At 29.6% G+C, this 13,038-nt stretch overlaps 1 protein-coding gene across 1 annotated transcript in view; it reads left to right on the top strand.

Annotated features, from left to right (window-relative positions):
* The window catches only part of LOC148308541 (protein O-mannosyl-transferase Tmtc2-like), a 231,955-nt gene that overhangs the window by 210,312 nt on the left and 8,605 nt on the right, over window positions 1-13,038 (top strand). Inside the window, exon 9 of the mRNA XM_088261583.1 lies at window positions 9,194-9,311. Coding sequence (XP_088117709.1) covers window positions 9,194-9,311 — 118 coding nt within the window. The remainder of the gene's footprint in view (window positions 1-9,193; window positions 9,312-13,038) is intronic.

The following is a 13,038-nucleotide window of genomic DNA, read 5'->3' as shown; positions in this document are numbered from 1 at the left end:
TAAATATTTTATTATAACTCAATTTTAATGTCTACCGGTTTCAAAACCAACCGTTTCTTTTGAAAGACTGGATTAACAAAGTATTAATCAGTCATTAAAAATAAGCGGTTAGCTTCGAAACCGGTTGTATTATAATTAAGTTAAAATAAAATAATTGTAGCGATTTTAAAACAAAGTTACATTTTAATTATAAATAAATTAAATACTGGGTACATTTCAGCGTACAACGATTTATGTACATACATGATATTAGTGATTTAAAGTTTCAGTCCATTATCGAACAACAAAAAAAGTAAACGCAAAAATGGTGTGTATATTATTTCAATCAAATGAATTACCTTTAAGCGTTTTATTTTACATGAATTAAAAGTAGAAACACGCTGAAATGTGACTTTAATACATGGCGTTTGATAAATTATCATTAGTTTACATCAAATAGAAAGGAATGGCTTTTAAAAGTGGTGTAATTTCGGCTAATGTAACATTATTACAGCTGTCGCCGGCTTCGTGAGTCCATTAGGGGCAAACTTCGTGACTGAAACACCCGGTGGGCGAAAAACATCCACCGAAATTACGGCTTTTAGATTTTTGTACATATTGCGACTTCACTCCGCTAAATTTCATAATGCCACATAACCTCTAACAGAAAGATGACACGCGAAGATACGACGGAGATTTATGAGAATCGCTAGAAAACATCAAGGCGTCGTTCCGAGTAAAAACTTTCGCCGAAGCCTGTTTCAATATTTGAAGGGATAACACGTGTCGGCTTTCATTTTATATTTTGTCGAAAAATCACAACTTAACCACGCTCCGAAAATTTCAATCTAAAAATTAATATTTACTGAAGTTTTTCATATTTTTATGAAAAGGGAATATTCGAAGAAAAGTGACAATTTTTACTATTCTTATTTTACAACAAAAATACTATATATAGCCTCCAAGGAACACTTGATTTCATTTCATATATAAGATATTTTACAAAAGATTTGAAGTAAGGATTCATTGTATATTCCATATGACTAGGAAAAAAATCATGTACGTATTCACTGACGCCATCTGTTGGATTTCATTTTGCAGTGTACGGAACATATTTCTTTATTAATACATGTATTAAAGATGAAATTCCATAAAAAAATTGTCACTCACCCTGAAAATAATAAAATAATATTTTGAGTGTGTCCAAATATTCGTCCATAAATACCGAATATGATCCCAAAGAGACTCTTGTCAAGATTTTCATGAAAATCTCAACAGAGACATCTTTTTGAGCAGGAATGATGATGATAACATAAAAAAATCAGTTAATAAGGATGTTCGATAATGGACAACATTTTAAATTCACAATATGTTGAGTGTGTCCAAATACATGTTCACAAATATGGGTTTTCTCCACGGTATTTTTACATATTTGACATCCCAACATATGTAGATGAAGAAGGATATGGAAGGACCTGTGACCTGTCATAGGCATGTAAATTGATCACTTTACACACGTTCAACATTCGCCACTCTATCCACGTGGATCCTTGGAAATTAAAACTAAAAATATTAAAAATTTCTAAAATTATTTTCAGTTTTATATTTTTATTAATATAATTTTATCATATTTACTGGATGATGTTGTGTTTCGTGAAATGGTGAACGCGTTTAGTAAATTTACTTGAGTCAAGTTATGAAGAGTATTAAGTTCAGCAATATATTTCACCATAACAAACATGAACGTAACGTATTAGATTACTCTTTTGCATACAAAACAACGCATGTTTCCTAAAACTTTTCACATATAATACAAATTCGTTACCGCAGTCAAAGTCTTTAATTTCCTGAACACGGAATAACTTAATGCTGAAAGATCTCGGAACATTTTGGATTGCTCCGAAGGCGGATGCCGAAATATCATTATTAACACATCGGCTCCCTGAAACGTTTTCTCATTTACGGAAATATCTGAAAATTAGTTTGAAGTATTTATTGGATTGATGGAAAAAGTGTTCAATACAATTCTACCCATGATAGCAAATATAAAAATGTACTCTTATTATTTATTCATTATTGACAAGAAGTTATAAATTATTTTAATTATAATTTAAGGGCGTAACGAAGATATGCGGTAAAAACATATTACATATGTGAAAAGATCAAGCTGAATAAATTTTTTATTTTAAAGATTTATTTTACACACACACACTTACACACACACGTATACACACACTTACACACACACATACACACACACACACACACACACAAACACACACACACACACACACACACACACACATTCGTATGTACAGCCAAAAATTACCCAAATACACCGTTTTACCAAGAAACATAAAAAAACACTACAGAATACAATGTAATGTATGCATATAACATAAATTTAAGAATAAGAGTCACAATTTTTCGTAAAAACCAAAAATATTTTATTAAAAACACAACTGCCATCAAAAAGGAAAAAATCTAGTGTAAAAATAAATTACTTCAATTTATTTATACTGATAAATATAGCTCTTTTAATTTTCCAATGTTTCCAGCCAAGCACACGACACGTTATTAATATTTGACCATTTTCATTTGATTGCATATTGATTTTTCTTCATTATACTTAAACCGGTTTACACAGGCCGAGGCTGAACGAGTTAATACAGTTTCGTTTGAGTTTCACACGCCTCATACAAATGTAATTTCCGAACACCTACTTTATATCCGATACACGCCCGACTTCCGCCGAGTAATGAAAGGCTCCCCTGTTTGCCCGTAATGGTATGCCGCAAAAATTTACATATTACACAGGTAGGGTGGAAAAAATCTACCCCGCTTTTGAAATACATAATCGATTCCGCAAAATATTCGGCTGCGAGTGGATTGTCTCCATTTTCCGTAAACTGCTTTGATTTCGCACTATCTCCGGTTTTTGCAAATGGAATTTTTAATTCAAAAAAGCAGAACGGTTAACGCTCCGGGTGGTTTATATTTAAAAAAATCTTTGTGTGTGTTTCCACGTAGTTCACAGCTTAAGTTTTATTATTTTTTATATTAAAAGCATTGATAACTTTGCGGTATGGAAAAAAACAGACTCCTTATCATTCAGCGTTCACTTTTTATATTACTACTTTAATAGACTATTATTTGTGACTACCGGTTTCAGAATAATCATTCCATCATCAGGTCATTAAAATGAAATTATTATGATTTGACATTTGCACAAAAATATAAAAAAATTGAAAGAGAGAAAGAAGATAAATTAATTACAATGGGAATATTTTATATTTATAAGTGGAAGTTAAATTAAGTTCGTTATTTATGATGAGTTTATTGATTCCTCTAATTGTTTCTAATTCTTCAACATTATCTAAAGAAAAGCCAGTTTTATTTACATGTGGAATTTCTACACCCGTTAAGTTTATTAAAATTACGGCCTGTATTATTTTTTAAATATTCTCATTGTGTTATTATTTTTTGACATCTCATCAAAGATGAAGAAGAATATGGAAGTCTGGGCATTTACGGGGCTTACGACCGTCATAGGCTGGTTTAAGTGATCACTTTACACACGTGTAACATTCACCAATTCTACCCATTATTGACAACCACACTACTCAAATTCTTGGAAGTTCTATATATATGAACCAATTTAGAAACCTTGTTCATGAATCACTAGAACTTCACTAGAGACATCTATTGGTGAGATGTAAAGAAGCTTTTTACTAAGCAGAAACTCTTATATTAGTATGTGAGATCCGAATCCTGGATTATAATCACACACATGAGAAACGCCAGAAAATACCATTTTCATTTTTATTATTAAGCTTATAATTTGACCAGATAATTTATTTACAACATTTTGAGTGTGTCCAAATACTTGTTCACAAAATCTGGATTATCTCCAATTACAGGAGTTATTTTCATATTATTTTTTGACATCTCATCAAAGATGAAGAAGAATATGTAATTGGAGATAATCCAGATTTTGTGAACAAGTATTTGGACACACTCAAAATGTTGTAAATTCTCATTGTGATTCATTTCTATCTTTCAAAATTTTTATTTTTGTACAAATGTCAAATTGTAATAATTGTATTTAAATGACTTAATGATGGAATGATTATTCCAAAACCAATAGTTTTGAATTAGTGTTTATAAAAGTGGTATTATACAATGTGAACGATGAATGAAAAGGAGAGTGTTTTAAGTTTTATTATTTCAAATACTTTTTAAGAACAAATTATCATATTCATCATTAATCTTTTGGCACTCACTTTGTGGTTAGTATTTATCCATTTTTAATTTAAATTTTACTTGGTAAATTCTTATTTTCCTTAAAAACACTTCAGATGCACTTAACAATTTAAAATTTTTATTTTTTAAATATATTTACATAATTTGTTTACCTTTATTTAAAAGAACAATAATATTTAGAATAGATTTTTTTCAGAGACCCACCAAGCCACTTTGTGTGTCTCGTCGGTGGAGTTCTTTTTTCATACGTTTTTTGTTATTTTTATCTGTTTTAATGTAATATACAAATAAAAAAGAGAGATTTTTTGAAAGATACAAACTATTTTCCAATTTTCATAGAATAAGCTCTTGATCATTTACCCAATGTTTTATTTTGCCTTTGTTCGATATTTTATTTTGACCTCTTACCGCCGTCGCACAGTGGGGTATATTGGCGATCTGGGCGGCCAATATTATTTTTCGTTCTAAATCGATTCCAAATATGCCTTTTGACTAATTCATTGTATTATATGGAGATATTTTTTACTTATCAGAATTTTTTTTTTTTTTTTTTTTAATAAATGCAAATCGTAGTAAATAATTTAAAAAATATTAGTCCGAGAAAGATGGCCATGGTTCCTCGTCCGGACACAGTTCTTCTTCCGCTTTTAATATAAGCGATTTCTTCATTTATTATTTTTTGTTTCCTTTATAAATCGTATTCTTATTAGACGACAATAACGTGGTGAAGAAGGAATTGGGTTTTGCCAAATAACCTTATTATTCAAGGAACAAATAAGTTGTAGGGGCACAAACGAACTCTGAAATATGTTTGCATCGGAGTCTGCATCATTTAAAAACGTTTGTTTATATTGAGCTTGTTGTGCTCCATCACAACCCCACTTGCACATTTAAACTAATGTTTCTCTTTCTTTTTTATTTAAATTTTGTAAACATTCTTCTAAATGTGTCAATAGTCGCGTGGTAGTGTGATCCATTAAACTCTGTAGGTTTACTTCGGCACAAGTTTCAGTTACTCTGTAAGCTTTCTTAGCAGGGTAATACTCAAGATACTGTAACACGGGTATAATTTTTTATGAGAACTCCTTACTATTTCATATTGCCTTCTCGAAAGATCGGCTTCAACAAAAGTAGATAAATCCTGTGATGAAGTCCATTGCGTTATCCGGGTATTTTTTTGCTGGCAACGAGAATACGCTTTCTTATATTTGGTAGCACGCTTAGGTGTACAGATAATTTCATTCAACACCAAAGAAGCATCTCTCATCCCGCTTTCTCCTAACTTTGACCGAGTAGCATGGGTGAGCACATCTAATTCAATATGTTTGCGCAAATCTTCAGTTTTCCTTCTTTTGCTTCTCTGACTTGATTCACCAAACGACTTTGATGGTCGTCCTGATCGATTCATTACCCAAGGAATTGTAAAAGTTCCGTCAAGCCAATTTTCATTTTTTATCAAGAAAGTTTCCTCCTTTCTGAGTGCATTAGTCTATCTTCGTTTCATTTCAGACTTGAAATGCGAAAAATCGTTTTTAATTTTCATTGCACACTCGTCAGAAAAATTATCTAATTGTAAAAGGTACTTTTGCAAGCATTCTAATTTTTCATTAATTTTATTAGCATTTTGTTGCTGCATGATAATAAATAACTGTTTTCTAGTCATTATTCTAACATCTACTGGTCCTAAAATAAAAATGTAACAATTTAAAGATAAAAAACTGTACGTAGTTCAGTTTTCATTATTGTGCTGACTCATCTTAAAAGAGCGATTTCTTGCAAAAGAGCAAAATTCTGCAAAAAAATTTTCTATTTATATAAAGAAAGAGAGCTAAGCTATTTGATACAATCAAAATTATAGCCGGATAACACTCGGAAGCACAACTAAATATCCTTTATTTAAAAAAAAAATGGGGAAAAATCCATTTAAAGGCACTTATTTAAATTAGTTTTTTTTTAGTAAATATGTTAGCTATTGCAACTTAAATCTATGTACAATACACTATCTTACCTGCTTGATCACAATCCATTATTAAATTGTATACGTGTAATACAAAAAAATAATAATAATCACTGAAATGTTTGCGTACTAAACGAACAGCGAAAGAGAAACACGTGCACTCACAATAACAACAACTTTGCGACTGACCATTAGACACGTGAGATGTGCGTGGGGGGGATACAATTATTGCATGTCATCAACAAAATACTCTATTTCATGATGATATATTTTTCATACACCTGCGACAATGTTTTTAAAAGTGACTTTTGGCCGCCCAGATCGCTAATATACCCCACTGTGCGTCGGTAATAAATTAAAAATGTTCGGAACGATATATTGAAGTGTTCGACTCCCATATTTATTTTTAATTCTTGGGACTATCAAACCTTCCTTGTAGGTAAATCGTGTATCATGGTTGTGTACTAGAACACCGTACGTCAAAAATATATAATTAATACTATTTACCGAGTGAAACTAATAAAAAAATACTGGAACAAAATTCAATCGTTCGTTTATTGAAAATCCCGGATCCCTAAATTATTTTTTTAAAAAAATGTTTATAAATCCTATTTCAAAAATATGGGTTTCTTTTGTAAGAAGTTATTTAGACATGTTTTCATATCTAGCTAATAGTTTGTTTGTCTTGTAAATACTTATATGCATTTCTATAATTTCACATCAATAGATTATTAATCTTTTCATTTTTAAAATAAGTTGAATTTATTTCATTTCATCAAAAAAAGGAAAGTATTTTGTTATGAAAAATTCTAAATTTCTTTTAATTTATATAAATTTATTTTGGAAAACATTGCTTTTTAGCAATAAGCCCACCAATGTACTTTTTTTCTTTTCTGTACATGAAGTTTAAATAAAATAAAATAAAAATATCCATTTGATCATAAAAAGTAGGCTTATTCGTTAAAAAAACAATTTTATATAAAAACTACTCATCTGATAGGCCCTGTTGGCGCAAAAGGTAGGCCAACCCATTCATTTATTCCACAACGCCTTTAGGGCTAATGTAGTTTTGATGAAGTCACGTGCTGGCCCCTTGAATTACTTATGCCCCTTGGTACCTCAACCAGTTGAGAGATACCATTCCCGAGATAACAACTTGCATCGTTAGGATCCTTAGCCGCAGACAGAAAGAGGAATTTATCGTAAACAAAATTCAGTATTTTCAGCTACTGAAAAATTTATGCGGTTATACTTGCGAAAGTTCGCCTGTACATTTTAATAGGCGTTTTATGTAAAACTTTTCCCGGAACATCTTCAATTTCACTAAATTATTTTATATTTAATTAAAAGTTTTGCATTTATTTTACACAGGCAAATTAATTATTATTTTATTCGAAACCCACGAGGTTTGCCGTAAATTTCAAATTCGAGGTTCAATATTAAATTTTTGACATTATCCCAATTTCACACCTGCTTTTTGATCCCATTTAAAATATAAAGAAAAGGGTTTATCATTAAAATACACACTCATTCTGAACTAGATAAAATTATAACTGCAAAACTAACTAAACATATCTGTGATAATTTATTTCCAACATTTTGAGTGTGTCCCAATACTTGTTCACAAATCTGGATTATCTCTTTTTATTATTTTTTTTTTTTTGATATTTCAACATAAATATAGAAAAATATGAAAGTCTAGTCATTTGCAGGGCTGACATTTTGGATATATGTATATATATATATATATTTATATATACATATATATATATATATATATATATATATATATATATATATATATATATATATATATATATATATATATATATACACTCGCAGAAACCTTCATGAATTGTGTGTAAGATTCTTCAAGTTGATCAAAATCTAGAATCTCTGAACAAATATTTGAACCTACTCGAAATATTTCGAGAGAAAAGTTTGTAAAAATTGTGATACTAAGATGCGTTACGTGTATTTTTTCCACTCTAAGATATTTTCCCTGTAAAAATAAATTTATCAGTTTTATAGATGCTCAATTCCATAATGGTGTCATAACACTTTTATTACCGCGTTTACGGCATAAATGTCAATAAATGGTATTTTTGTCTCTTTAAACATGCACAGTTTTGATGTTAGCTGTAAATTTTAGAGCTATGAATGGAGAAGAAATTTAATAGCCGTGATATTTTGCATTTTATTTGCAAGAGCTGATTAATAAAACATGGTAGTGTTTTTGTAATTATCTCAAAATAACTGAGAAATAATAAGCGTATTAAATGTAAGTACAAACATATTTTTTGGCAATATTATGTATGAGAATTGAAATAATATTTTTTTTAAATAAAATCACAAATTAGACCGTTTTTATCAATGTATATAATTAATGTTATAATTAATGTTTAACTATAAACATTAATAAAATTAATGAATATAGTTAATCAATATATAAACGACTAGTTTTTAAAATTGCAGATGTTCTCTTCAACAGCTGAAAATTCAAACTATATTGGATGATGAGATTTTCATTTTATTTTCGAAACTAGTCTTGGTCTCTACGTCTTTTATTTTTAAATTTAAATCATTTGTTATTCCAAAATGAGGATTAATATGTTTTTAATTGAAAGCAAGGTTTATGAGCAATCACACATGAATTTCACAATATTTGTTACCATTGAGAAAATGAAAAAAATATGAAACATTACAAATTAAAATATTAATTTCCAACAGTGTCAAGAATCACGCTCTGTACCATGAGCAAAGTATTGCGTGTGTTGCTATTACGTTTAACATAAAGGGTTGTCATTGCCTTTTGAAAAGGTGTTCAAAAATTAAACTTGTTTTTACCTATCACTATAAATGAAATGTTTTGTCAAAATTTCAAACAACCGGATGAAAACTTAGGGTTTTTTTAAATTTCTCACAAACTTATAAATGTTTTTATTTTATTTACATATAAACATAAAATATGCATGAATATTTTTGTTTTTGCAGAGATGGCGAGTCCAAAAGGCCGAAGATCGCTACAGACGACTACTGAAGACGGCAAAATACCCACACCTTTTGAAAATTTTGAAAAAATCTTCGACAAAGCACCTGAAATCCAAATATGGTAAGTGCCAGACAGCAGTTTACATGATTTTTTAAAAACTTTATAACGTTCACTATAAAGATGGATAAAAGAAGACTAAATGCAGTCGAAATTCAATCTCATAGACGATTGCGAAGCGTGGAGGTTGAAAAAAAAACAAATACAGTTATAATGCAGTTTTTCAGATGAATTTGTGAAAAAACGGTACATGATAGATGTCCGAATGGTCGAAAAGTTATATTAAGGAAAAAATGCAAGGCTATGTACGAGAAAATGATTTGTATGTACATTATCGATAAAACTAAGAAAGCTACGTTGAGATAGTTTGCACACGTGAAACGAATGAGCGAAGAAATAGCAGTAAAACAAATAAAGTTGGCATCATCAAGTATTCCAAATACTTAAATGCGGTCAATTTGTTTAATATAAAAGCTGTAAATTTAATAAAACGATATTTTTATTATATCCAAAAACATATAAAAAAACTTTTTTTGTGAAAGTAGAATGAAAGCAGTCAAAAAAACGATCTCATAGACGAATGTGAGACAAAACGATTTATGATAGATGTTCGAATGGTGAAAAAAGGAAATAATGCAGGGTTGAGCTAAGCATTATTGACAAAACAGAAAAACGTGTTGAGATAATTTTGCATGTGATTCGAAGTATTGCCATGCAAATGTACTTGGAAATAAATGCAGAGAAAGACCATGGAAAATTTGACATGATTAAGCGTTTTAAAAACCAGAATTGGTAAGATCAGGAGTTGGAATAATTGGCGAGTATGTAAGAGGATATGCATGAATGTGAAAAAAGCGAAGAGTGGTGTGGCGTTCTATTCCTTCTGCCTACCCCAGCGTGGAAGCAGCGTCATGAAAAATTTTGTTTTGATTTCACAGAATATAAGAATTTTCAAACTCAATATTTTAAAAATACATATATGTCAGCAAAATAAGATTTTTTTTCTTTTTACCATAAAAATATAGGATTGAAAAATTATAATACCTACTTGATATTTCGAAAAAAGTTAAATGTTACGAGTATATAAAAAATGCTTATATTTATGAAGATAAGAGCGGATATAAAGAATATTGAAAGCGTAAAATTCGTAACAGTCGAGCGCATTTTATTGGTCCGAAAATTTAGCGCCATTCGATTACTTTGTTTCGGAATAAGGTAATTCCGTTACATATGTCTTCCTATCCCGTTTTGCCGGGAAGATGGCAAACTTTGGCAGTTTCCACAATAAAATTTACGTCATCAATTCCGGAGCGACAATATTTGTAAATGGGCACCATCCAAAGAGCAATTCCGAGCAGAACAAAATGTAAAAAGTTTTAAATTTTATAGCCAATCGCCTTGTTATTTCATACGTGCAAGTACGCGAGTATGCTAAATTAGACTTTTTTAATGCTTTTCAAACGACAAAAATTCACCTTTAGGTTAGGAAATAAATACCGACAAAATTCATAAAAAAACGTATTATTAATATCACATATTATAATAATAACAACTATCAGACAATACAAATAAGTACCCTAATATACGATGTTAATAAGGGTTAATGTGAGAGCAAAAAATTCCATCCATATGTAGACACTGCCAGTTTTAATAACAAATATTTTATTTATTGATTCGGCATTCACTTTGTAACTCATGATTTAATTGCAAATGAAAGCATTTGTTTGTTACCACTGAGTATTATATTTATTTTTAAAGATTAGTTTTGGAAGCTACAGATATTTCTATCCACGGGTATGAATATAAACTTAATAGTTTAAATCAAGTGGTAAAAAGCAAGTGCTGTTCGAGACAACTGAATCATGAAAATGGCATAAAATTGAAATATTTTTCTTAAAAACGCAAATATTTCCCTTAAAAAAAGTAAAAGAAATTTACTTTCACCATAAAATTAATATAAAAATGAAAGAAAACATCGGTTTTACTATTTTAATTAAATTCTTCGTAATTGTTACCAGGAAAACATAATGTGAAAAAGGTGGTCGTTTAAACAGTACATCACATACATACATACATACATACACGTGTAACATACAGGCAATCCGAAGGCAATGAGAAAAGTTTCTCACATGACCAGGACTTTACTAGATAGTTTTCAAACGGGCTAGCCTGGCAGCCATTGTTGTACGTGTACATTTCCACCTTTTTCACAATATAACAATATAGAAGAATGTTGTTACGTGAATGAAAATATGTTGTCACTATTTCCGAAAACCTCTGATTGTTTTTTTTTATGTTTAAAGTTATTGTATGTACATTGAAAATGTTTGTTATCCTTATGAAAACTATTTCAATAATATTTTATTTATTATTTCGGCATTCACTTTGTGGTAAATCATGATGAAATTGTAAAAGAAAAACACTTGTATTTTACCACTTGAGATTATTTTATTATAACGAATATAAGTTTCGGAAGCTACGCTTCCATCTACAGGTCTAAATAAAAAGTAAAAAATTATCTTTAGGGGTCCACCCCCTGACTTACCCCCCCTACCCCTAATTTACCCGAACTGATAATTATTTATTTTTAAGTTTATATTTATTCCTGAAGATGGAAGCACCGCATCCGAAACTGGTCGTTATAATAAAATAAACTCAAGTAACAGAAAACAAGTGTTTATCTTTTACAATTTAAATAATAATATTATAAGTATGGTTTCTTGAAGGTAGAATATGATACACACACACACAGGCACATATATCATACACACACAATCATTACTCTCGTAATCAAAATCGGTGAATTTTTATTCGCTTACATATTTATTTTATTTTCATGTTTCATTGTAAACAATTCACGCTGCATATTGAAAATGAGGCGTAGGTTGTCGCTGTTAACGTAATACCTCATTCTGGTTTTGTTGGTCTTACACCAATCTCAGTGTAAACTTTTCCAAGCTAATGCTCACAAAAGCTCCCTTAATTGAGATAAGTTCCTTATTGGAATCAGATGCTGTGCTGTTTATAGTGGGAGCTAAGTGAAAGATCCAAACACGGAATGGTTAATAAAACTCACGTTTTTTCATAGTTTTAAAATTATATAAAGAGAAATTGACTTATTTTTTTTTATATAATTAAAAATTGTATATGAGAACACTCATTTTTAACTACTTGAGCTATATTTACTTTAATGACTAGTTTCAAAACTTACAGATGCTACCATCTTCAGGTCTGAATATAAACTTTAATATATGTAAAAATACATAATTATCTGTAAAGAGGGGAGGGAAAGTAAAAAAGTCGTTCTTATTTACAATTTTATTATGTTTTACCACAAAGTGAATGCCAAAACAATGTATAAAATATATAAATATGCAAATATTTAATTGAATTTTACTTTGTTACTATTTCCTTAAATCTATCGTGATACGTTTTTCGATGCATTTAGCATCTTTATCAAACACTGTATTGTATAATGATAAAATGTTAAATTTATTAAAATATGAGTCACGATACATTTTAAGAAATAAAAGTAGTCAGTATATAAAATTTAAATAAAAACTCAAATATAAAACATCAAAGTAATTCCATAATAAATTCACCAAAAAATAGTATTCATTCAATATTTTATTTTTATAGGCTGTATGTAAATTTACCAATGTTGTTATTTCTTATAAAAAGCTGTCATGAATACCTGTCAAAGTATTAAAAAAATATTCCTTAAGAAAAAATAAACGTAAACCAATATATTCATATTCACTTAATAAAACAACCCTCTTCAAATTTAGAA

This window comes from Brachycentrus maculatus, unplaced genomic scaffold, assembly GCF_059751285.1.
Source record: "Brachycentrus maculatus isolate JH-2025_06_01 unplaced genomic scaffold, ASM5975128v1 h1tg000158l, whole genome shotgun sequence".
NCBI classification, from domain to species: Eukaryota; Metazoa; Arthropoda; class Insecta; order Trichoptera; family Brachycentridae; genus Brachycentrus; species Brachycentrus maculatus.
Note: the sequence above shows the minus strand (reverse complement) of the source record. Positions and strands in the feature narration are given on the sequence as shown.